At 49.3% G+C, this 24,240-nt stretch overlaps 1 protein-coding gene across 5 annotated transcripts; it reads right to left on the bottom strand.

Moving 5' to 3' along the window:
* Nucleotides 1-803: 803 nt before the first annotated feature.
* Nucleotides 804-22,602, bottom strand: CCDC134 (coiled-coil domain containing 134). Of its 5 annotated transcripts, none has more exons than XM_038756523.1 (8): nucleotides 22,550-22,602; nucleotides 17,974-18,087; nucleotides 16,658-16,770; nucleotides 9,668-9,789; nucleotides 9,309-9,393; nucleotides 6,209-6,390; nucleotides 2,738-2,809; nucleotides 804-1,272 (listed from the first exon to the last, which is right to left on the bottom strand). In XM_038756523.1, exons 3-8 carry the CDS (start codon nucleotides 16,758-16,760, stop codon nucleotides 985-987), a joined length of 852 nt encoding a protein of 283 aa, XP_038612451.1. In that variant the 5' UTR covers nucleotides 16,761-16,770; nucleotides 17,974-18,087; nucleotides 22,550-22,602; the 3' UTR covers nucleotides 804-984. The 5 variants fall into 5 exon arrangements, with proteins under 5 accessions (XP_038612451.1, XP_038612452.1, XP_038612450.1 ...); XM_038756524.1 differs by lacking the exon at nucleotides 22,550-22,602 and adding an exon at nucleotides 22,334-22,486; XM_038756522.1 differs by lacking the exon at nucleotides 22,550-22,602 and adding an exon at nucleotides 18,602-18,822.
* Nucleotides 22,603-24,240: the final 1,638 nt, after the last annotated feature.

Raw genomic sequence — 24,240 nt, 5'->3', positions numbered from 1 at the left:
TGTACATATTTATTACTCTATTTTACCTGTACCTATCTATTCTATTTATTTTGTTAGTATGTTTGGTTTTGTTCCCTGTCTCCCCCTTCTAGACTGTGAGCCCACTGTTGGGTAGGGACTGTCGCTATGTGTTGCCAGCTTGTACTTCCCAAGCGCTTAGTCCAGTGCTCTGCACACAGTAAGCGCTCAATAAATACGATTGATTGATTGATTCAGAGAAGCAGTGTGGCTCGGTGGAAAGAGCCCGGGCTTGGGAGTCAGAGGTCACGGGTTTGAATCCCGGCTCCGCCACTTGTCAGCTGTGTGACCTTGGGCAAGTCACTTCACTTCTCTGGGCCTCAGTTCCCTCATCTGTAAAATGGGGACTAAGCCTGTGAGCCCCACGTGGGACAACCTTGATCACCTTCTATCCCCCCCCCAGCTCTTAGAACAGTGCTTGGCACATAGTATTTATTTATTTATTTATCTTACTTGTACATATCTATTCTATTTATTTTATTTTGTTAGTACGTTTGGTTTTGTTTTCCGTCTCCCCCTTCTAGACTGTGAGCCCGCTGTTGGGTAGGGACCGTCTCTATATGTTGCCGACTTGTACTTCCCAAGTGCTTAGTCCAGTGCTCTGCACACAGTAAGCGCTCGATAAATACAATTGATTGATAGTAAGCGCTTAATACCACCATTATTATTATCATTACTGCTAATAATAATTATCATTATCACCACCCCAGCCATCCCAAGTAGGCCCCAACGGCAGAATCCTTCCCTGTCCCTCCCACACGGAGCCAAGCTCTACTGTCGCCGGGTCTGGGAAAATTTGCTAGTTTTATTGAGTCAAGTGAAAAAGAAGGCGGAGTTTTATTGAGCTGAGTGAAAAAAGGAGTCGGAGTGAGGGGTCCGGTGAGGCACCTGGTGGTTCCACAGTGTGACAGTGCTCAGAGATACGGATGCGGTGGGGCCCCCAAGCCCCGCTGCGGCTGTTAGAAGTCACTCACCCTCTCCGGAGTGGACGGGGCCGGGACCCGGCCCCCGCCGCCGTCCTTGGGACGAGTCTGGTGCCCAAGGCACCGGAGGCCTTAGGGTTGGCGGGACCCTTGCCCAGAGGCAGCCCCCTCTCCAGATCCCGGCCCTCGGCGATGCGGCTCGTCTTGGCGCTTCTCCTCCTCCGAGCCGCGGGACAGGAAAATCGCTGGCCAGCCGGCTTCCCCGCCCGGGAGGCTCTTGCCCGCTCGCCGGCGGTCCGGGCTGTGGCTTGGGGGGCGCTTCCCTGGGCACCTGGCGGGCAAAGGCAACTCCAAAGCCCGCGGCGGGGGGCCGTGGGCGGCTTCAGTCCCGGCCCCGCGCCCGCTGGGCTACAACTCTGACTGCGAGCGGGAAATCCGGGGGCCTTTGCGCATCTCCTTCCGCTTCTCCTCTTTCCTCCTGCGCTTCTCCTCCTCCCGCAGCACCTTCTGGAAGGTGTCGGAGCTGGGGAAGAACTGGGCGGGACAACGGGAAGGTGGAGCGGCATCGGCTCCCATCTCACCCCCAGACCAAGGAAGAGGGGCCCTCTTCCCCCACCACCGCCCATCTCCGCGGTCGGTAACATGTTTGCCAAGAGCAGGGCACGCCGCTGCCCTCCCGCCACCTTTCCCAAACCCTCTTCCCAAACTCTTCCCCACTTTTGTTCATACGTTTGGTTTTGTTCTCGGCCTCCCCCTTCTAGACTGTGAGCCCGCTGGTGGGTAGGGACCGTCTCTAGATGTTGCCAACTTGGACTTCCCAAGCGCTTAGTCCAGTGCTCCGCACACAGTAAGCGCTCAATAAATACGATTGAATGAATGAATGTGAGACAGGAACTGTGTTTAACCTGATTAGGTAGTATCTACTCCCGCACTTGGAACGGTGCTTGACACTTAATAATGATGGTATCTGTAAGCACTTATTATATGTGGGAATATATTATTATATAGTATCTGTCACTTAGTAAGTGCTTAACAAGTACCACAATTATTATTATATGCCAAGCACTGTTCTAAGCGCTAGGGAAAGGACAAGGTGATCAGGTTGTCCCAGGTGGGGCTCACAGTCTTAATCCCCATTTTCTAGATGAGGTAACCGAGGGACAGAGAAGTTGTGCCTTGCCCAAAGTCACACAGCTGACAATTGGCGGAGCCGGGATTTGAACCCACTACCTCTGACTCTCAAGCCGGTGCGCTTCTCTGTGTTTAACAAATACCATCATTATTATTCTTACCATCTACTGGTTGGTCCTGTACATATGTATCTATGTTTGTACGTATTTATTACTCTACTTATTTATTTTACTTGTACATATCTATTCTATTGATTTTATTTTGTTAATATGTTTTGTTTTGTCCTCTGTCTCCCCCTTCTAGACTGTGAGCCCGCTGTTGGATAGGGACCTTCTCTATGTGTTGCCGACTTGGACTTCCCAAGCGCTTAGTACAGTGCTCTGCACACAGTAAGCGCTCAATAAATACGATTGATTGATTGATTCCCTGAGCCTCCGAGCCGCTCCGAGCAGCAGGAGGAGGGGCAGCAGCAGAAGGAGCCCATCCGCGAGTCACGCCCAGTCTTCTAGACTGTGAGCCCGCTGTTGGGTAGGGACCGTCTCTAGATGTTGCCAACTTGGACTTCCCAAGCGCTTAGTCCAGTGCTCTGCACACCGTAAGCGCTCAATAAATACGATTGAATGAATGAATGAATCAGGGCTCTCCCCTCCCCGCCCCGAATTTACCTCTGAGTGATCCGTCTTAAAGGGGTTCCGGTAATCCGGGGATTTCTCGCTGATTCCCAGCTCCTGAGCCATCTGCCGAGCAAAGAAACAGCGCCAATCAATCAGCGGTATTTATTGAGCACTTGATGTGTGCAGAATAATAATAATAATGATGATGATGATGGTATTTGTTAATCGCCTACTATGCGCCAAGCACTGTTCTAATCACTGGGGGAGATACAAGGTAATCAGGTTGTCCCACATGGGGTTCACAATCTTCATCCCCATTTTACAGAGGAGGGGACTGAGGCAGAGAGAAGTGAAATGACTTGCCCAAGGTCAATCAATCGTATTTATTAAGCGCTTACTGTGTGCAGAGCACTGTACTAAGCGCTTGGGAAGTACAAGTTGGCAACATATAGAGACAGTCCCTACCCAACAGCAGGCTCACAGGTTACACAGCAAAGTGGCGGAGTCAGGATTAGAACCCACGACCTCTGACTCCCAAGCCGGTGCTCTTTCCACTGAGCCACCCTGCTTCTCTGAACACTGTACTGAGCGCTTGGGAGAGGACAATGCAACAGAGTTGCTACAAACGTCCCCTGCCCACAACGGGTTTATGGTTCTAATTTGGCTCTGCCCCATATCTGCTGTGTGACCTTGGGCAAGTCAGTTCATTTCTCTGTGCCTCAGTTCCCTCAACTGTAAACTGAGGATCCAGACTGTGAGCCCCGCGTGGGACAGGGACCGCGTCCAACCTGCTTTGCTTGTATCCACCCGAGCGCTTAGTTTAGAACAGTGCTTGGCACATAGTAAGCGCTTAACAAATACCATCATAAATAGAATAGATATGCACGGAGAAGCAGCATGGTTCAATGGAAAGAGCATGGGCTTGGGAGTCAGAAGTCATGGGTTCAAATCCCAGCTCTGCCACTTGTCAGCTGTGTGACTTTGGGCAAGTCACTTCACTTCTCTGGGCCTCAGTTCCCTCATCTGGAAAATGGGGATTAAGACTGTGAGCCCCATGTGGGACAACCTGATCACCTTGTATCCTCCCCAGCGATTAGAACAGTGCTTTGCACATAGTAAGCGCTTAACAAATGCAATCATCATCATCATCATCATCATTACAGTGTCTAACATAAGTCCGCCGTCGACCCCCGGCCTACGTCCTTCCCCTGGCCTGGAATGCCCTCCTTTCACATATCCGCCAAGCTAGCTCTCTTCCTCCCTTCAAAGCCCTATTGAAAGGGCTTTGCACGTATTTATTACTCTATTTTATTTGTAGATATTTATTTATTTTATTTTGTTAATATGTTTTGTTTTGTTGTCCGTCTCCCCCTTCTAGACTGTGAGCCCGCTGTTGGGGAGGGACCGTCTCTAGATGTTGCCAACTTAGACTTCCCAAGGGCTTAGTAAAGGGCTCTGCACACAGTAAGCGCTCAATAAATACGACTGAATGAATGAATGAATGAAAGCACACCTCCTCCAGAAGGCCTTCCCAGACTGAGCCCCCTTTTTCCTCTCCTCTTCCCCATCCCTTCCGGCCCACCTCCCTCCCCTCCCCACAGCACCTGTGTATATGTTTGTACAGATTTATTACTCTGTTTTACTTGTACAGATTTACTATTCTATTTATTTTGTTAATGATGTGCATCTAGCTTTATTTCTGTTTGTTCTGATGACTTGACACCTGTCCACCTGTTTTGTTTCGTTGTCTGTCTTCCCCTTCTAGACTGTGAGCCCGCTGTTGCGTAGGGACCGTCTCTATATCATGGCTCAGTGGAAAGAGCCCGGGCTTTGGAGTCAGAGGTCATGGGTTTGAATCCCGGCTCTGCCACATGTCTGATATGACCTTAGGCAAGTCGCTTAACTTCTCTGAGCCTCAGTTCGTTCATTCATTCATTCAATCGTATTTATTGAGTGCTTACTGTGTGCAGAGCACTGGACTAAGCACTTGGGAAGTCCAAGTTGGCAACATCTAGAGACGGTCCCTACCCAACAGCGGGCTCACAGTCTAGAAGGGGGAGACAGAGAACAAAACAGATTAACAAAATAAAATGAATAGAATATGTACAAGTAAAATAAATAGAGTAACAAACCCGTACAAACACATATACATATATACAGGTGCTGTGGGGAAGGGAAGTAGGTAAGGCGGGAGGGATGGAGAGGGGCAGGAAGGGGAGAGGAAGGAGGGGGCTCAGTGTGGGAAGGCCTCCTGGAGGAGGTGAGCTCTCAGTAGGGCCTTGAAGGGAGGAAGAGAGCTAGCTTGGCGGATGTGCGGAGGGATCGGGGGCATTCCAGGCCCGGGGGATGATGTGGGCCGGGGGTCAACGGCGGGACAGGCGAGAACGAGGCCTAACGGGGAGGAGATTAGCGGCAGAGGAGCGGAGGGTGCGGGCTGGGCTGGAGAAGAAACCTCAGTTACCTCATCTGTAAAACGAGGATTAAAACTGCGAGCCCCATGTGGGACAACTTGATCACCTTGTACCCCCCCCAGCGCTTAGAACAGTGCTTTGCACATAGTAAGCACTTAACAAATGCCATTATTATTATATGTTGCTGACTTGTACTTTCCAAGTGCTTAGTACAGCGCTCCACACACAGTAAGCGCTCAATAAATATAACTGAATGAATGAATGAACAAATGCCATTTCCCGCCCCCCCCCCTTCCCTGCCCTCATCAATTCACCGGCATCCTGTCCCTTCTTCTTCGTCCCCCGGGGCGGACTCTCTCATTAGGGGCCGGGCCTCCCCGCCTTACCAGGTAAGGCCTGGTAAGGCTCCCACACTTGCCTGCTTTGTGACCTTGGTCAAGTCCCCCTCGTCCCCCTCTCCATCCCCCCCATCTTACCTCCTTCCCTTCCCCACTGCACCTGTATATATGTATATATGTTTGTACATATTTGTTACTCTATTTATTTTACTTGTACATATCTATTCTATTTATTTTATTTTGTCAGCATGTTTGGTTTTGTTCTCTGTCTCCCCCTTTTAGACTGTGAGCCCACTGTTGGGTAGGGACTGTCTCTATATGTTGCCAATTTGTACTTCCCAAGCGCTTAGTCCAGTGCTCCGCACATAGTAAGCGCTCAATAAATACGATTGATGATGATGATGTTGGGTAGGGACTGTCTCTAGATGTTGCCAACTTGGACTTCCCAAGCGCTTAGTCCAGTGCTCTGCACACAGGAAGCGCTCACTAAATACGATTGATGATGATGATGAAGTCACTTCACTGGGCCTCAGTGACCTCATCTGTACAATGGGGATTAAGAGTGTGAGCCCCATGTGGGACAGGAACTGTGTCCAACTTGATTAGCTTGTAATTACTCCAGTGCCAGGACAATGCCTGGCACGTGGTAAGTGCTTAGCAAATACCAGGAAAAATAAAAGAGGAGAGGAAGCGGAGACAACCTGCCTGAGGAGTTTAGAAAGGATAACCGGAGGGAGGTTTTTTTGTCTGCTTGTTTTTTAAGGGGGCCTTACCAGGCCGAGGACCTGGGAGTGGGGCCCTCGGTCGAAGATGCCCGTCAGGTTGCAGAAGCCGATGCCCCAGCGGATCAGGCTGTTCCAGTTGGAGTTGCGGTCGAAGTAGTGGTGCACGGGCTTGGGGAAGCGCAGCGCCACGTCACCGAAGAAGGCCGTGTTCTCCACCACGTGGGAGAAAGCTGGGAAGGGACGGGAGGAGGGGAGCGGTCCCGAGAGGCCCTGCCCGCTGCCACCCGACTCAGCTCGCCAGACCCAAAGGCCGCTGGCCGGCTGGGTCACCGTGACGAAGCCGCCTGGCATAGTTGGAGAGAGCCCGCGCCTGGGAGTTGGAAGGTCCTGGGTTCTAATAATAATAATAATAATGATGATGGCATTTGTTAAGCGCTTACTATGTGCAAAGCACTGTTCTAAGCGCTGGGGGGGGATACAGTGCGATCAGGTTGTCCCACGTGGGGCTCACAGTCTTAATCCCCATTTTTACAGATGAGGTAACAGGCTCAGAGAAGCGACTTGCCCAAGGTCACACAGCAGACTTGTGGCGGAGCCGGGATTCGAACCTACGACCTCTGACTCCAAAGCCCGGGCTATTTCCACTGAGCCACGCTGCTTGTCCACCATGTGGCCTCACTTCCCTCCTCTGGAAAATGTGGCATAAAGACCGTGATTCCCAGGCGGGACGGGGACGGTGTCCAATCCAATTTGCTTGTATCCCCCTCTCCTGCACTTAGTACAACACCTGGCGTATAGCAAACGTTTAACAAATATCACAATAATAATAATAGTAATTCATTCATTCAATCGTATTTATTGAGCGCTTACTGTGTGCAGAGCACTGGACTAAGCGCTTGGGAAGTCCAAGTTGGCAACATCTAGAGACGGTCCCTACCCAACAGTGGGCTCACAGTCTAGAAGGGGGAGACAGAGAACAAAACAAAACATATTAACAAAATAAAATAAGTAGAATAAATATGTACATAAGTAGAATATGACGCCTTCAATCAATCAATCAATTGTATTTATTAAGTGCTTACTGTGTGCAGAGCACTGTACTAAGCGCTTGGGAAGTCCAAGCTGGCAACATATAGAGACGGTCCCTACCCAACAGCGGGCTCACAGTCTAAATTATGGTTGGACACAGTCCCTGAAGCAGCGTGGCTCAGTAGGAAAGAGCCCGGGCTTTGGAGTCAGAGGTCATGGGTTCAAATCCCGGCTCCACCAATTGTCAGCTGTGTGACTTTGGGCAAGTCACAACTTCTCCAGGCCTCAGTTCCCTCATCTGGAAAATGGGGATTAAATCTGTGAGCCCCACGAGGGACAACCTGATCACCTTGTAACCTCCCCAGCGCTTAGAACAGTGCTTTGCACATAGTAAGCGCTTAATAAATGCCATCATTATTATTATTATCATTATTATTATTCGGAAGTCGGAGAAGGAACGTGGCCTAGTGGCTAGAGCCCGAGCCTGGGAGTGAGAAGGTCATGGGTTCTAATCCCGGCTCCACCACTTGTCAGCTGTGTGACCCTGGACAAGTCACTTCGCTTCTCTGTGCCTCAGATCCATCATCTGGGGTGTGCCCGTGGGCGAGTCACTTCACTTCTCTCTATCCACTCTGTGATCTGCCCCCACCTCCGCTATCCCACTGTCAAGCACCCAGAGGACAGAGACCTCATTCTCTCTCCTTCAATCAATCAATCAATCGTATTTATTGAGCGCTTACTCTGTGCAGAGCACTGTACTAAGCGCTTGGGAAGTACAAGTTGGCAACATATAGAGACGGTCCCTACTCAACAGTGGGCTCACAGTCTAGAAGCAGCGTGGCTCAGTGGAAAGAGCCCGGGCTTTGGAGTCAGAGGTCATGGGTTCAAATCCCAGCTCCGCCAATTGTCAGCTGTGTGACTTTGGGCAAGTCACTTCACTTGGGCCTCAGTTCCCTCAGCTGTAAAATGGGGATGAAGACTGTGAGCCCCCCGTGGGACAACCTGATCACCTTGTAACCTCCCCAGCGCTTAGAACAGTGCTTTGCACATAGTAAGCACTTAATAAAGGCCATCACTGTTATTATTATTATTATTATTATTTAGGGTTTGGGGAAGCAGCATGGCTCAGCAGAAAGAGCCCGGGCTTTGGAGTCAGAGTTCATGGGTTCGAATCTCGGCTCCGCCAATTGTCAGCTGTGTGACTTTGGGCAAGTCACCTGGCTTCTCTGGGCCTCAGTTCCCTTAGCTGTAAAATGGGGATGAAGACTGTGAGTCCCCCATGGGGCAACCTGATCACCTTGTAACCTCCCCAGCGCTTAGAACAGTGCTTGGCACATAGTAAGCACTTAATAAAGGCCATCACTGTTATTATTATTATTATTATTATTATTTAGGGTTTGGGGAAGCAGCATGGCTCAGTAGAAAGAGCCCGGGCTTTGGAGTCAGAGTTCATGGGTTTGAATCCCGGCTCCACCAATTGTCAGCTGGGTGACTTTGGGCAAGTCATTTCACTTCTCTGGGCCTCAGTTCCCTCATCTTGTAAAATGGGGATGAAGACTGTGAGCCCCCCGTGGGACAACCTGATCACCTTGTAACCTCCCCAGCGCTTAGAACAGTGCTTGGCACATAGTAAGCGCTTAATAAAGGCCATCACTGTTATTATTATTATTATTATTATTTAGGGTTTGGGGAAGCAGCGTGGCTCAGTAGAAAGAGCCCGGGCTTTGGAGTCAGAGTTCATGGGTTCGAATCCCGGCTCCGCCAATTGTCAGCTGGGTGACTTTGGGCAAGTCACCTGGCTTCTCTGGGCCTCAGTTCCCTCATCTGTCAAATGCGGATGGAGACTGTGAGCCCCCCGTGGGACAACCTGATCACCTTGTAACCTCCCCAGCGCTTAGAACAGTGCTGTGCACATAGTAAGCGCTTAACAAATACCATCCTTATTAGAAGGGGGAGACAAGGGGCCCTCCTTCCTCAGAGGGCCCCCACACCGCTCAGCATGAGGCTTCACACCCACTCCGCGGACCACCAGGCATTCAGAACCGATGGCACGGCCGCCCGAGAGGTGGGAGAGAAGAAAGGGGAGAGTGGACGAGGGCCGGGAGGAGGAAGGTCCTACCGTCCTTCAGCTTCTCATCCTGAGGCAGCGGCCCGTCGGGGGGGACGTCGGCGGCGATGAGGACGGCCCGGGAGTCCTCCAGCACCTGAACGAGACACCCCCCCGGTCCGGTGAGCCCCCGGCTCCCCTGCCGCCCCTCAATGGAGGAGCCTGGGCCCGCCCCACGCTTACCCGGAATCAATCAATCATATTTATTGAGCACTTACTGTGTGCAGAGCACTGTACTAAGCGCTTGGGAAGTACAAGTTGGCAACATACAGAGACGGTCCCTACCCAACGGTGGGCTTCCCAGGAAGCCCCCCCCAGGGCTCCAGGGGAGAGGCTGCTGGTTCAGCACGGAGTCAGGGGGGCGGACCCACCTTGAACAACCCCTTGAGCATGATGTCGATGATCTTGTACTGCTGGTTCACGTCGTTGAGCTCAATCAGGTTCTTCAGGGCGTTCAGCTGGTCTTTGCGCTTCACCTCGAACAGCTTCTTATCTGGGGTTTCGCTAAGGGGGAGGAAACTCTCCTCCTCCGGGGACCCCCGTCCTCCCCATATCCCCAGGCGGGGCCCAGGCTCCACATGGCTTCTGGAGGGAAGTGGTGGAGATCAAGCCTTTTAATAATAATAATAATGGTATTTGTTAAGCGCTTACTACGTGCCAGGCACTGTTCTAAGTGCTGGGGCAGATACAGAGTAATCAGGTTGGACAGAGTCCCTGTCAATCAATCAATCGTATTTATTGAGCGCTTACTGTGTGCAGAGCACTGTATTAAGCGCTTGGGAAGTACAAGTTGGCAACATACAGAGACGGTCCCTACCCAACAGTGGGCTCACAGTCTAGAAGGGGGAGACAGAGAACAAAACCAAACCCATGATGGGATCCCGGCTCTGCCGATTTTCCCACATGAGGCTCACAGCCTTAATCCCCATTTGCCGATGAGGTAACCGAGGGCCAGAGAAGTGAACTGACTTGCCCAAGGTCAAGCAGCAGACAAGGGGCGGAGTCGGGATTAGAACCCATGACCTTCTGACTCGTTGGCCCGGGCTCTTTCCACTGAGCCATGCTGCTTCTCTGTCTTTTGTCTTGGTTTCTCCCCATATGCACTGAAGTCCTCTCCCAAGCATTTAGTACAATGCTCTGCGCACAGTAAGCACTAATAAACACGACTGACTGATTCCTATTATTTTATTTGTACATATTTATTTTGTTAATATGTTTTGTTCTCTGTCTCCCCCTTCTAGATTGTGAGCCCACTGTTGGGTAGAGACCGTCTCTCTATGTTGCCGACTTGTACTTCCCAAACGCTTAGTCCAGTGCTCTGCACACAGTAAGCACTAATAAATACGACCGACTGATTCCTACTATTTATTTTATTTGTACACATTTATTCTATTTATTTTATTTTGTTAATATGTTTTGTTCTCTGTCTCCCCCTTCTAGATTGTGAGCCCACTGTTGGGTAGAGACCGTCTCTCTATGTTGCCGACTTGTACTTCCCAAACGCTTAGTCCAGTGCTCTGCACACAGTAAGCACTAATAAATACGACCGACTGATTCCTACTATTTATTTTATTTGTACACATTTATTCTATTTATTTTATTTTGTTAATATGTTTTGTTCTCTGTCTCCCCCTTCTAGATTGTGAGCCCACTGTTGGGTAGAGACCGTCTCTATGTTGCCAACTTGTACTTCCCAAGCGCTTAGTCCAGTGCTCTGCACACAGTAAGCACTAATAAATACGACTGACTGATTCTTATTATTTATTTTATTTGTACACATTTATTCTATTTATTTTATTTTGTTAATATGTTTTGTTCTGTCTCCCCCTTCTAGACTGTAACCCCACTGTTGGGTAGAGACCGTCTCTATGTTGCCAACTTGTACTTCCCAAGTGCTTAGTCCAGTGCTCTGCACACAGTAAGCGCTCAATAAATACGACTGAATGAATGAATGAATTCCTGGGGCAAGAGTTTCATTCATTAGCGCTTCCTGTGTGCACAGCACTGTGCTAAGCGCTTGGGAGAGGACAACGCAGCAACGAACAGACACAATCCCTGCCCACAACAGGCTTACGGTCTAGAGGTTATTGATTTCTGCCAGCTCCTTTCAAGAGCAGGGAGGCGGGAGGGCTTCAAACCAATGTATTGCAAACTCCTGAGGGCAGAGTCCTGTAGTGTGGGCTCCCAATGCTTAGCACAGTGCTCTGCCCACATTCATTCACTGGGACAATGGGTAAGCCCTCCTCTCCTCTGGCTCCCTTCTGCTTCACCCTGACTTGCTCCCTTTATTCATCGCCCCCCATCCATCCATCCCAGCCCCACACCACTGATGTCCGTATCTGTCCTTTATTATTATTTCTATTAATATCTGTCTCCCCCTCTAGACTCTAGACAATCTATTAATATCTGTCTCTCCATCTAGACATTGTGGGCAGGGAATGCATCTGTTTAGTGTTCTACTGTCCCCTCCCAAGCGCTCAGTACAGTACTCTGCACACAGTAAGCGCTCAATAAATAGGATAGCTTTACTTCTAACTGTTCTGACGATTTTGACACCCGTCTACACGTCTTGTTTTGCTGTCTCCCCCTTCTAGACTGTGAGTCCGTCGTCGGGTAGGGACCGTCTCTATATGTTGCCGACACAATCCCTGCCCACAACGAGCTTACGTTCTAGAAGTCATTGACTTCTGCCAGCTCCTTTCAAGAGCAGGGACGTGGGAGGGCCTCAAATCGGGGGATTGCAGAGTCATCATCAATCGTATTTATTGAGCGCTTACTGTGTGCAGAGCACTGTACTAAGCACTTGGGAAGTACAAGTTGGCAACAAGTCCTGTAGTGTGGGCTCCCAATGCTTAGCACAGTGCTCTGCCCACAGTCATTCACTGGGACAATGGGTAAGCCCTCCTCTCCTCTCCTCCGGCTCCCTTCTGCTTCGCCCTGACTTGCTCCCTTTATTCATCGCCCCCCATCCCAGCCCCACACCACTTACGTCCGTATCTGTCCTTTATTATTATTTCTATTAATATCTGTCTCCCCCTCTAGACATTGTGGGCAGGGAATGCATCTGTTTATCATCATCATCATCAATCGTATTTATTAAGCGCTTACTATGTCCAGAGCACTGGACTAAGTGCTTGGGAAGTACAAATTGGCAACATATAGAGACAGTCCCTACCCAACAGTGGGCTCACAGTCTAAAAGGGGGAGACAGAGAACAAAACCAAACATACTAACAAAATAAATAGAATAGATATGTACAAATAAAATAAATAGAGTAATAAATATGTACAAACATATATCCATATATACAGGTGCTGTGGGGAAGGGAAGGAGGTAAGATGGGGGGGATGGTGAGGGGGACGAGGGGGAGAGGAAGGAAGGGGCTCAGTCTGGGTTTAGTGTTCTACTGTCCTCTCCCAAGCACCTAGTACACAGTAAGCGCTCAATAAATATGATAGCTTGAATTCTATTTGTTCTGGTGATTTTGACACCTGTCTACACGTCTTGTTTTGCTGTCTGTCTCCCCCTTCTAGACTGTGAGCCCGTTGTTGGGTAGGGACCGTCTCTATAGGTTGCCGACTTGTACTTCCCAAGCGCTTAGTCCAGTGCTCTGCACATGGTAAGCGCTCAATAAATACGATTGAATGAATGAAGGAAAGAGGATCTCGCGAAGGCTCCACCTCCCGGCTTTAATAATAATGATGGTATTTGGGGGTTTTTTGATGGCATTTATTAAGTGCTTACTATGTGCAAAGCACTGTTCTAAGCACTGGGGGGATACAAGGTGATCAGGTTGTCCCACGGGGGGCTCACAGTCAATCCCCATTTACAGGTGAGGTAACAGGCACAGAGAAGTTAAGTGACTTGCCCAAGGTCACACAGCTGACAATTGGTGGAGCCGGGATTTGAACCCATGACCACTGACTCCAAAGCCTGGGCTCTTTCCACTGAGCCACGCTGCTTCTCTGCGACTTATTAAGCGCTTCCTATGTGCCAAGCACTGTTCTAAGCACTGGGGGAGGTACAAGATGATCAGGTTGTCCCCCGTGGGGCTCAGTCTTCATCCCCATTTTCCAGATGAGGTAAGTGAGGCACAGAGAAGTGAAGTGACTTGCCCAAAGTCACCCAGCTGAGAAGAGGCGGAGCTGGGATTAGAACCCATGACCTCTGACTCCCAAGCCCGGGCTCTTTCCACTGAGCCACGCTGCTTTAGCGCTCGAGGGGCTAGCAAGGAGGAGAGTCTCTGGCAGGGCGGCCAGTAAGGATGTTGTGGGCAGGGAATGTGTCTGTTGTTGGAGCGTTCTCTCCCAAGGCCTTAGGGCAGCGCTTGCACACAGTAAGTGCTCAATAAATACGACTGATGAATGAGTGAATGATGGGATCCCGGCTCCGCCAATTGTCAGCTGTGTGACTTTGGGCAAGTCACATAATCGATCAATCGTATTTATTGAGCGCTTACTGTATGCAGAGCACTGTACTAAGCGCTTGGGAAGTACAAGTTGGCAACATATAGAGACAGTCCCTACCCAACAGTGGGCTCACAGTCTAAAAGAGTGGGCTCACAGTCTAAACGACTGTGTCTAAAAGACATAACTTCTCTGTGCCTCAGTTACCTCATCTGTAAAATGGGGATTAAGATTGTGAGCCCCCCCGTGGGACAACCTGATTGCCCTGTAACCTCCCCAGCGCTTAGAACAGTGCTTTGCACATAGTAAGTGCTTAATAAATGCCATCATTATTATTATTATCTGCCGGGCCAGCAGCCAGCCCCATCCCTGGTTCCCAGCAGCGGGGGACGGCACAGCCTAGGCTGAGTGTGGCAAAGCGGGAGGGGGAATTCCCCTTCCTGAGCCCAGGAAATGGATGCCTCTTTTCCTGCCACTCGTGGGGCAACCCGGAAGCCGGGACGGATCAAGGCTTTAGTCTTCATGGCTGAAGCAGTGCGGCCTAATGGATAAAGCACAGGCTTGGGAGTCAGGGGACGTGGGTTCTAGCGTGGCTCAGTGGAAAGAGGCCGGGCTTTGGAGTCAGTGGTCATGGGTTCAAATCCCAGCTCCGCCCATTGTCAGCTGGGTGACTATGGGCAAGTCACTTCTCTGCGTCTCAGTTCCCTCATCTGTAAAACAGAGATTAAGACTGTGAGCCCCCCGTGGGACAACCTGATCACCTTGTAACCTCCCCAGCGCTTAGAACAGTGCTTTGCACAGAGTAAGCGCTTAATAAATGCCATTATAGAGAAGCAGCGTGGCTTAGTGGAAAGAGCCTGGGCTTTGGAGTCAGAGGTCACGGGTTCAAATCCCTGCTCTGCCAACTGTCAGCTGTGTGACTTTGGGCAAGTCACCTTCACTTCTCTGGCCCTCAGTTACCTCATCTGTAAAATGGGGATGAAGGCTGTGAGCCCCACGTGGTACAACCTGCTCACCTTGTATCCTCCCAGTGCTTAGAACAGTGCTTTGCACATAGTAAGCTTTTAACAAATACCATCATAATAATAATAATCATTACTATTATTATTATAGCCCCCGTTCCACCTCTTAGCTGCTCTATGACCTTGGGCAAGCCACTTAACTTCTCTGTGCCTGTTTCCTCAACTGCAGACGGCAAGCTCGTCGTGGGCACAGAATGTGTCTGTTTTTGTTCTACTGTTCTCTCCCGGGCGCTTACTATAGTGCTCCGCACACGGTAAGCACTCAATAAATACAACTGATGAAACTGGGGATTCAATCTTCAATACCTGTTCTTCCGCCTACTTAGATTGGGAACCCCATGAGGGACTGTATTCAGCCTGATCATATCTACCCCAGGGCCTGGAATACCACTTGACCCATAATAATAATAATAATAATAATAATAATGATAGCATTTATTAAGCGCTTACTATGTGCAAAGCACTGTTCTAAGTGCTGGGGAGGTTACAAGGTGATCAGGTTGTCCCACGTGGGGCTCAAAGTCTTAATCCGCATTTTACAGATGAGGGAACTGAGGCCCAGAGAAGTTAAGTGACTTGCCCAAAGTCACCCAGCTGACAGTTGGCAGAGCTGGGATGTGAACCCGTGACCTCTGACTCCAAAGCCCAGGCTCTTTCCACTGAGCCACGCTGCTTCTCCATAGTAAGCGCTTAACAAATACCATAAAAAAGGAGTCGATTTGAACCTGGGGCCGCTTTGAACCCACACTGACCTACAGTGGCTCTCTCAGGGGTCCCGGGATGAAGCCGAGGAGGGGACCAGCAGACGTGAACCCGTGACCTCTGACTCCAAAGCCCGTGCTCTTTCCACTGAGCCACGCTGCTTCTCTCTCTATATGTATATATGTTTGTACATATTTATTACTCTATTTTTTTATTTTACGTGTACATATCTATTCTATTTATTTTATTTTGTTAGTATGTTTGGTTTTGTTCTCTGTCTCCCCCTTCTAGACTGTGAGCCCACTGTTGGGTAGGGAACTGTCTTTATATGTTGCCAACTTGGACTTCCCAAGCGCTTAGTACAGTGCTCTGCACACAGTAAGCGCTCAATAAATATGATTGATGATGATGATAAGTATATGTTTGTACATATTTATTACTCTATTTATTTATTTACTTTACGTGTACATATCTATTCTATTTATTTTATTAGTATGTTTGGTTTTGTTCTCTGTCTCCCCCTTTTAGACTGTGAGCCCACTATTGGGTAGGGACTATCTTTATATGTTGCCAACTTGGACTTCCCAAGCGCTTAGTACAGTGCTCTGCAGACAGTAAGCGCTCAATAAATACGATTGATGATGATGATATGTATATATGTTTGTACATATTTATTACTCTATTTATTTTACGTGTACATATCTATTCTATTTATTTTATTTTGTTAGTATGTTTGGTTTTGTTCTCTGTCTCCCCCTTTTAGACTGTGAGCCCACTATTGGGTAGGGACTGTCTTTATATGTTGCCAACTTGGACTTCCCAAGCGCTTAGTACAGTGCTCTGCACACAGTAAGCGCTCAATAAATACGATTGATGATGATGATAAGTATATATGTTTGTACATATTTATTACTCTATTTATTTATTTATTTATTTTACGTGTACATATCTATTCTATTTATTTTATTTTGTTAGTATGTTTGGTTTTGTTCTCTGTCTCCCCCTCTTAGACTGTGAGCCCACTGTTGGGTAGGGACTGTCTATGTTGCCAACTTGTACTTCCCAAGCGCTTAGTACAGTACTCTGCACACAGTAAGCGCTCAATAAATACGATTGATGATGATGACCACCGAGGTTCGGAGAGGACAACCACCAGCCCCCTGAGTCTGTCTTCCTTAAGCCCACCCCCTATTCCCGGAGGGAGTTCTCCCGCGCGACCCGGCGAGGATACAGATCTCCAAGCTGGCGTCCAGGCTCGGCTTCTCCGGATCTGAGGCTTCCGCCCCGGACAGGGTGAGCGGGATGAGGAAGGCCCACAGCTGGGAGAGGTCCATAGCCAAAGTCCTGAGGAGGGAGAAAGGAGGACTCCGGTTAGGAGGAGACTGGCGATGGGCCGTGTCTGCTCGACCCCAACACCTAAGCTCCCTTTCCTCGGCGCGTCACCCACTTGCTCCCGACAATAAATATTTATTTATTTATTTTACTTGTACATAGCTATTCTATTTATTTTATTTTGTTAGTCTGTTTGGTTTTGTTCTCTGTCTCCCCCTTTGAGACTGTGAGCCCGCTGTTGGGTAGGGACTGTCTCTGTATGTTGCCAATTTGGACTTCCCAAGCGCTTAGTCCAGTGCTCTGCACATAGTAAGCGCTCCATAAATACGACTGATGATGATGATGAAGACATGAATCCCACATGGGGAGTTGGCGGTTGGGAAAGGCGTGCCGGGACCCACAGGCCCAGCCTCAGCAGAGAAAGCAGGATCACCGGGAGTAGTACAGAGAAGAAGCGAGGCTCAGTGGAAAGAGCCCGGGCTTTGGAGTCAGAGGTCATGGGTTCGAATCCCCGCTCTGCCACTTGTCAGCTGTGTGACTTTGGGCAAGTCTTTTAGTCTGTGAGCCCACTCTTTTAGACTGTGAGCCCACGATTGGGTAGGGACTGTCTCTATATGTTGCCAACTTGGACTTCCCAAGCGCTTAGTACAGTGCTCTGCACACAGTAAGCGCTCAATAAATACGATTGATGGTGAAGTCACTTCACTTCTCTGGGCCTCAGTTCCCTCATCTGGAAAATGGGGATGAAGACTGTGAGCCCCACGGGGGACAACCTGATCATCTTGTATCTCCCCCAGTATTTAGAACAGTGCTTGGCACATAGTAAAAAGACTCAGTCTTTTAGACTGTGAGCCCACTGTTGGGTAGGGACTGTCTCTATATGTTGCCAATTTGTACTTCCCAAGCGCTTAGTACAGTGCTCTGCACATAGTAAGCACTCAATAAATACGATTGATGATAGTAAGTGCTTAATAAATGCCATCATTATTATTATTATTATTATCTAGCTTTACTTCTATTTATTCTGATGACTTGACACCTGACCACATGTTTTGTTTTGCCGTCTGTCTCCCCCCTTCTAGACTATGAGCCTGTTGTTGGGTAGGGAGCGGCTCTAGATGTTGCCGACTTGGACTTTCCAAGCGCTTAGTCCAGTGCTCTGCACACGGTAAGCGCTCAATAAATACGATTGAATGAATGAATGAATGAACTTACCGCCCGGAACTGCAGGTGGGATGAAAGGGAAGAGGGTTGGTCCTCGGTGCCCAGGAGGGGGAAAAAAAAAGCCCGTGACCGTCTTCGACGCGACCCACTCTGATCTCGTTGAGCCTGGGAAAACGGGAAGAGGGAATGGGATTGGCTAAAACGGCTTCATGGCAGTCATCCCCTCCAACCACCCTCCCCATCTGCTCACCAAACCATACAATAATAATATTAATAATAATGTTGGTATTTGTTAAGCGCTTACTATGTGCCAAGCACTGTTCTACGTGCTGGGGTAGATACAAGGTAATCAGGTTGTCCCACGGGGGGGCTCACAGTCTTCATCCCCATTTTACAGATGAGGGAACTGAAGCCCAGAGAATCAATCGTATTTATTGAGCGCTTACTGTGTGCAGAGCACTGTACTAAGCGCTTGAGAAGTGAAGTGACTTGCCCAAAGTCACCCAGCTGACAAGTGGCGGAGCCGGGATTGGAACCCACGACCTCTGACTCCAAAGCCCGGGCTCTTTCCACTGAGCCACGCTGCTTCTCTACAAGCCCTTTGAAAGACGACAGAATGCCAAGGTCCCAGTCCATTATTCACAGGCGTTAGTCAAGTCGAAAGAACTCGGGGCGCTACCTAAATTGAGGTGACCGTACGTCAACTCTCTCCACCCCGATTAGTTCAGGGAATTAACTGGCTTTCTAGGACGTCGAGTAGAGCAGCGGTGCTCGAAAAGCTCCAACAACTGTCTTCTGGAAGCCCGTGGGGGATCAGAGAAAGTGAGGCAACGGAGTTGGCGACGCCCCCAGTGCCGTCTAATCAGGCCCAGGTGCCAGCGGCAAGTGCCTAGAGCAGAATCAATCAATCAATCGTATTTATTGAGCGCTTACTGTGTGCAGAGCACTGGACTAAGCGCTTGGGAAGTACAAGTCGGCAACACATCATCATCATCAATCGTATTTATTGAGCGCTTACTGTGTGCAGAGCACTGGACTAAGCGCTTGGGAAGTACAAGTCGGCAACACATAGAGACGGTCCCAACCCAACAGCGGGCTCACGGTCTAGAAGGGGAAGACAGAGAATAAAACCAAACATACTAACAAAATTAAATAAATAGAATAGATATGTACAAGATAAATAAATAGAGTAATAAATATGTACAAACATAAATACATATATACCGGTGCTGTAGGGAAGGGAAGGAGGTAAGATGGGGGGATGGAGAGGGGGACGAGGGGGAGAGGAAGTAGCGGAGGGGTGCGACGGTTGATTTCTTGCGCCCTTAGGTGTCTGGCTGCCTGCCCTGGCTTACCGCTTCTTTCATCATCATCATCATCATCATCAATCGTATTTATTGAGCGCTTACTGTGTGCAGAGCACTGGACTAAGCGCTTGGGAAGTACAAGTCGGCAACACATAGAGACGGTCCCGACCCAACAGCGGGCTCACGGTCTAGAAGGGGGAGACAGAGAACAAAACCAAACATACTAACAAAATAAAATAGAATAGATATGTACAAGTAAAATAAATAGAGTAATAAATATGTACAAACATATATACATATAGACAGGTGCTGTGGGGAAGGGAAGGAGGTAAGATGGGGGGGATGGATGGGGGGACGAGGAGGAGAGGAAGTAGCGGAGGGGTGAGACGGTTGATTTCTTGCGCCCTTAGGTGTCTGGCTGCCTGCCCTGGCTTACCGCTTCTTTCATCATCATCATCATCATCATCAATCGTATTTATTGAGCGCTTACTGTGTGCAGAGCACTGGACTAAGCGCTTGGGAAGTACAAGTCGGCAACACATAGAGACGGTCCCGACCCAACAGCGGGCTCACGGTCTAGAAGGGGGAGACAGAGAACAAAACCAAACATACTAACAAAATAAAATAGAATAGATATGTACAAGTAAAATAAATAGAGTAATAAATATGTACAAACATATATACATATAGACAGGTGCTGTGGGGAAGGGAAGGAGGTAAGATGGGGGGGATGGATGGGGGGACGAGGAGGAGAGGAAGTAGCGGAGGGGTGAGACGGTTGATTTCTTGCGCCCTTAGGTGTCTGGCTGCCTGCCCTGGCTTACCGCTTCTTTCATCATCATCATCATCATCATCAATCGTATTTATTGAGCGCTTACTGTGTGCAGAGCACTGGACTAAGCGCTTGGGAAGTACAAGTTGGCAACATATAGAGACAGTCCCTACCCAACAGTGGGCTCACAAACCCTTCAGTCAGTCAGGCAATCGTATTTATTGAACACTTCCTGTGTGCAGCGCACTGTACTACGCGCTGTACAATAAACGGACACATTCTCTGCCCACAACGAGCTTACAATCTAGAGGGGGAGGCAGACATTAATAGAAATAAACGACAGATACGGACGTAAGTGCTGTGGGGCTGCCGGGGGGGCGGGGGGGGATGAATAAAGGGGGTGAGTCAGGGTGACACAGAAGGGGGTGGGAGAAGAAAAGGGGGCTTAGTTAGAGAAGTACATTTATATTGTAGTCTCCCAAGCGCTCAGTAATAATAATAATGACATTTATTAAGCGCTTACTAAGTGCTGAGCACTGTTCTAAGCGCTGGGGAGGTTACAAGGTGATCACGTTGTCCCACCGGGGGCTCACAGTCTTAATCCTCGTTTTACAGATGAGGAAACTGAGGCCCAGAGAAGTGAAGTGACTTGCCCAAAGTCACACAGCTGACAGGTGGCGGAGTCAGAATTAGAACCCACGACCTCTGACTCCAAAGCCAGTACAGTGCTCTACACATAGTAAGAGCTCAATAAATGACTGAATGAATGGAAGACTTTATGGGGGTCTGCCTTCAATAAGGCTTTCGTGGGGGCGAGGAGAGAAGCAGCGTGGCTCAGTGGAAAGAGCCCGGGCTTAGGAATCAGAGGTCATGGGTTCTAATCCCAACTCCGCCACTTGTCAGCTGGGTGACCTTGGGCAAGTCACTTCACTTCTCTGGGCCTCAGTGACCTCATCTGCAAAATGGGGATGAAGACTGTGGGCCCCACATGGGGCAACCTGATCACTTGTATCCTCCCCAGTGCTTAGAACAGCGCTTTGCACATAGTAAGCGCTTAACAAATACCATCATTATTATTCTCTGGGCCTCAGTTCCCTCAACTGTAAAATGGGGATGAAGACTGTGAGCCCCACAAGGGACAACCTGATCACCTTGTATCCTCCCCAGTGCTTGGAACAGTGCTTTGCACATAGTAAGCACTTAACAAATGCCATCATTATTATTATTCTCTGGGCCTCAGTTGCCTCAACTGCCAAATGGGGATGAAGACTGTGAGCCCCACATGGGACAACCTGATCACCTTGTATCCTCCCCAGCGCTTTGCACATAGTAAGCGCTTAACAAATACCAAAATCAATCAATCAATCGTATTGATTGAGCGCTTACTGTGTGCAGAGCACTGGACTAAGCGCTTGGGAAGTCCAAGTTGGCAACATATAGAGACAGTCCCTAACCAACAGTGGGCTCACAGTCTAAACGGGGGGAGACAGAGAACAAAACCAAACATACTAACAAAATGAAATAGAATAGATATGTAATGATTATTATTATCATTATTATTATTATCAGAATAGGGCTGGCTCCGGAGGTTCCCTCTGCCCGGGGAGGTGCCCACCCCGTGCCCAGCCGGCCACCTACCAGGCCGGAAAAGGGAGAAGGGGAAGAAGAAGGGGAAAGAGAAAGAGAAGGGGAAGGAGGAGAAGGAGGGGAACAGTGCTTTGCACATAGTAATTGCTTAATAAATGCTATCATTATTATTATTATTATTAAGGAGGGGAAGGAGAAGGAGGGGAACAGTGCTTTGCACATAGTAAGCGCTTAATAAATGCTATCATTATTATTATTATTATTATTAAGGAGGGGAAGGAGAAGAAGGAGGGGAAGGAGGAGAAGGATTATTATTATTATTAAGGAGGGAAAGAGAAGGATGGGAAGGAGGGGAAGGAGGGAAAGGAGAAGGAGGGGAAGGAGAAGAAGGAGGGGAAGGAGAAGAAGGAGGGGAAGGAGAAGAAGGAGGGGAAGGAGAGGAAGGAGAAGAAGGAGAGGAAGGAGAAGGAGGGGAAGGAGAGGAAGGAGAAGAAGGAGGGGAAGGAGAAGAAGGAGGGGAAGGAGAAGAAGGAGGGGAAGGAGAAGAAGGAGGGGAAGGAGAAGAAGGAGGGGAAGGAGAGGAAGGAGAAGAAGGAGAAGAAGGAGGGGAAGGAGAGGAAGGAGAAGAAGGAGAGGAAGGAGAAGAAGGAGAGGAGGAAGGAGAGGAAGGAGAGGAAGGAGAGGAAGGAGAGGGAGGAGAGGGAGGAGAGGGAGGAGAGGGAGAAGGAGGAGAAGAAGGGCCCACCGCGGCCTGCCTGTCTGTCGGCCTGCCTGTCCCGCGGAGTGGCCAAGGCCGGAGCTGCCCAACAAGGCCTTGCCACGTCACTTCCGGTGCATCTCCTAGCAACCCCCGTTTCGTAGTTCAGGAGCACAACTGCTCTTCTCTCATCCCTTCATTCATTCCTTCATTCAATCAATCGTATTTACTGAGCGCTTCCTGTGTGCAGAGCACTGGACTAACCGCTTGGGAAGTCCAAGTTGGCAACCGCGGCCTGTCCGTCCCGCGGAGTGGCCAAGGGCGGAGCTGCCCAACAAGGCCTTGCCACGTCACTTCCGGTGCATCTCCTAGCAACCCCCGTTCCGTAGTTCAGGAGCATAACTGCTCTTCTCTCATTCATTCATTCATTCAATCAATCAATCAATCAATCAATCGTATTTATTGAGCGCTTCCTCTGTGCAGAACACTGGACTAAGCGCTTGGGAAGTCCAAGTTGGCAACCGCGGCCTGTATCTCCCGCGGAGTGGGCAAGGGCGGAGCTGCCCAGCAAGGCCTTGTCATGTCACTTCCGGTGCATCTCCTAGCAACCCCGGTTGCATAGTTCAGGAGCACAACTGCTCTTCTCTCATCCCTTCATTCCTTCATTCATTCATTCATTCAATCGTCTCTCATTCCTTCATTCATTCAATCAATCAGTCAATCGTATTTATTGAGCGCTTCCTGTGTGCAGAGCACTGGACTAAGCGCTGGGAAAGTCCAGTTGGGCCACAGAGACAGACAGTCCCTGCCCAACAATGGGTTCACAAACTTGAAGGGGGGGAGACGGACAGCAAAACCAAACCAGTAGACAGGCATCAATAGAAATAAATAGAATTATAGTCAGTCATTCATTCCATCGTATTGATTGAGCACTGACTGGGAGCAGAGCGCTGGACTAAGCGCTGGGAAAGTCCAATTGGGCCACAGAGAGAGACAGTCCCGACCCAACAACGGGCTCACAGACTTGAAGGGGGGAGACGGACAGCAAAACAAAACCAGTAGACAGGCATCAATAGAAATAAATAGAATTACAGTCAGTCAGTCATTCCATCGTATTGATTGAGCACTGAATGGGCGCAGAGCACTGGACTGAGCGCTGGGAAAGTCCAGTTGGGCCACAGAGAGAGACAGTCCCTACCCAACAATAGGCTCACAAACTTGAAGGGGGGAGACGAACAGCAAAACAAAACCAGTAGACAGGCATCAATAGAAATAAATAGAATTACAGTCAGTCATTCATTCCATCGCATTGATTGAGCGCTGACTGGTGCAGAGCGCTGGACTAAGGGCTTGGAAAGTCCAATTGGGCCACAGAGATGATGATGATGGCATTTGTTAAGCGCTTACTATGTGCAAAGCACTGTTCTAAGCGCTGGGGGGGGGATACAAGGTGATCAGGTTGTCCCACGTGGGGCTTACAGTCATCATCCCCATTTTACAGATGAGGTAACTGAGGCTCCGAGAAGTTAAGTGACTTGCCCAAGGTCACACAGCAGACATACGGCAGAGCCGGGACTCAAAGACGGTCCCTGCCCAACAACGGGCTTACAGGCTACAAGGCGGGAGACAGGCAGCAAAACAAAACCAGTAGACAGGCATCAATAGAAGTAAATATAATTACTGTCAGTCAGTCATTCCATCGCATTGATTGAGCGCTGACTGGTGCAGAGCACTGGACTAAGGGCTTGGAAAGTCCAATTGGGCCACAGAGAGAGACGGTCCCTGCCCAACAACGGGCTCACAGGCTACAAGGGGGGAGACGGACAGGAAAACAAAACCAGTAGACAGGCATCAATAGAAATAAATAGAATTACTGTCAGTCAGTCATTCCATCGCATTGATTGAGTGCTGACTGGTGCAGAGCGCTGGACTAATGGCTTGGAAAGTCCAATTGG

This window comes from Tachyglossus aculeatus, chromosome 14 (assembly GCF_015852505.1).
Source record: "Tachyglossus aculeatus isolate mTacAcu1 chromosome 14, mTacAcu1.pri, whole genome shotgun sequence".
NCBI classification, from domain to species: Eukaryota; Metazoa; Chordata; class Mammalia; order Monotremata; family Tachyglossidae; genus Tachyglossus; species Tachyglossus aculeatus.
The sequence above is the reverse complement of the archived record's forward strand: the minus strand, read 5'-3'. Positions and strand labels throughout refer to the sequence as shown.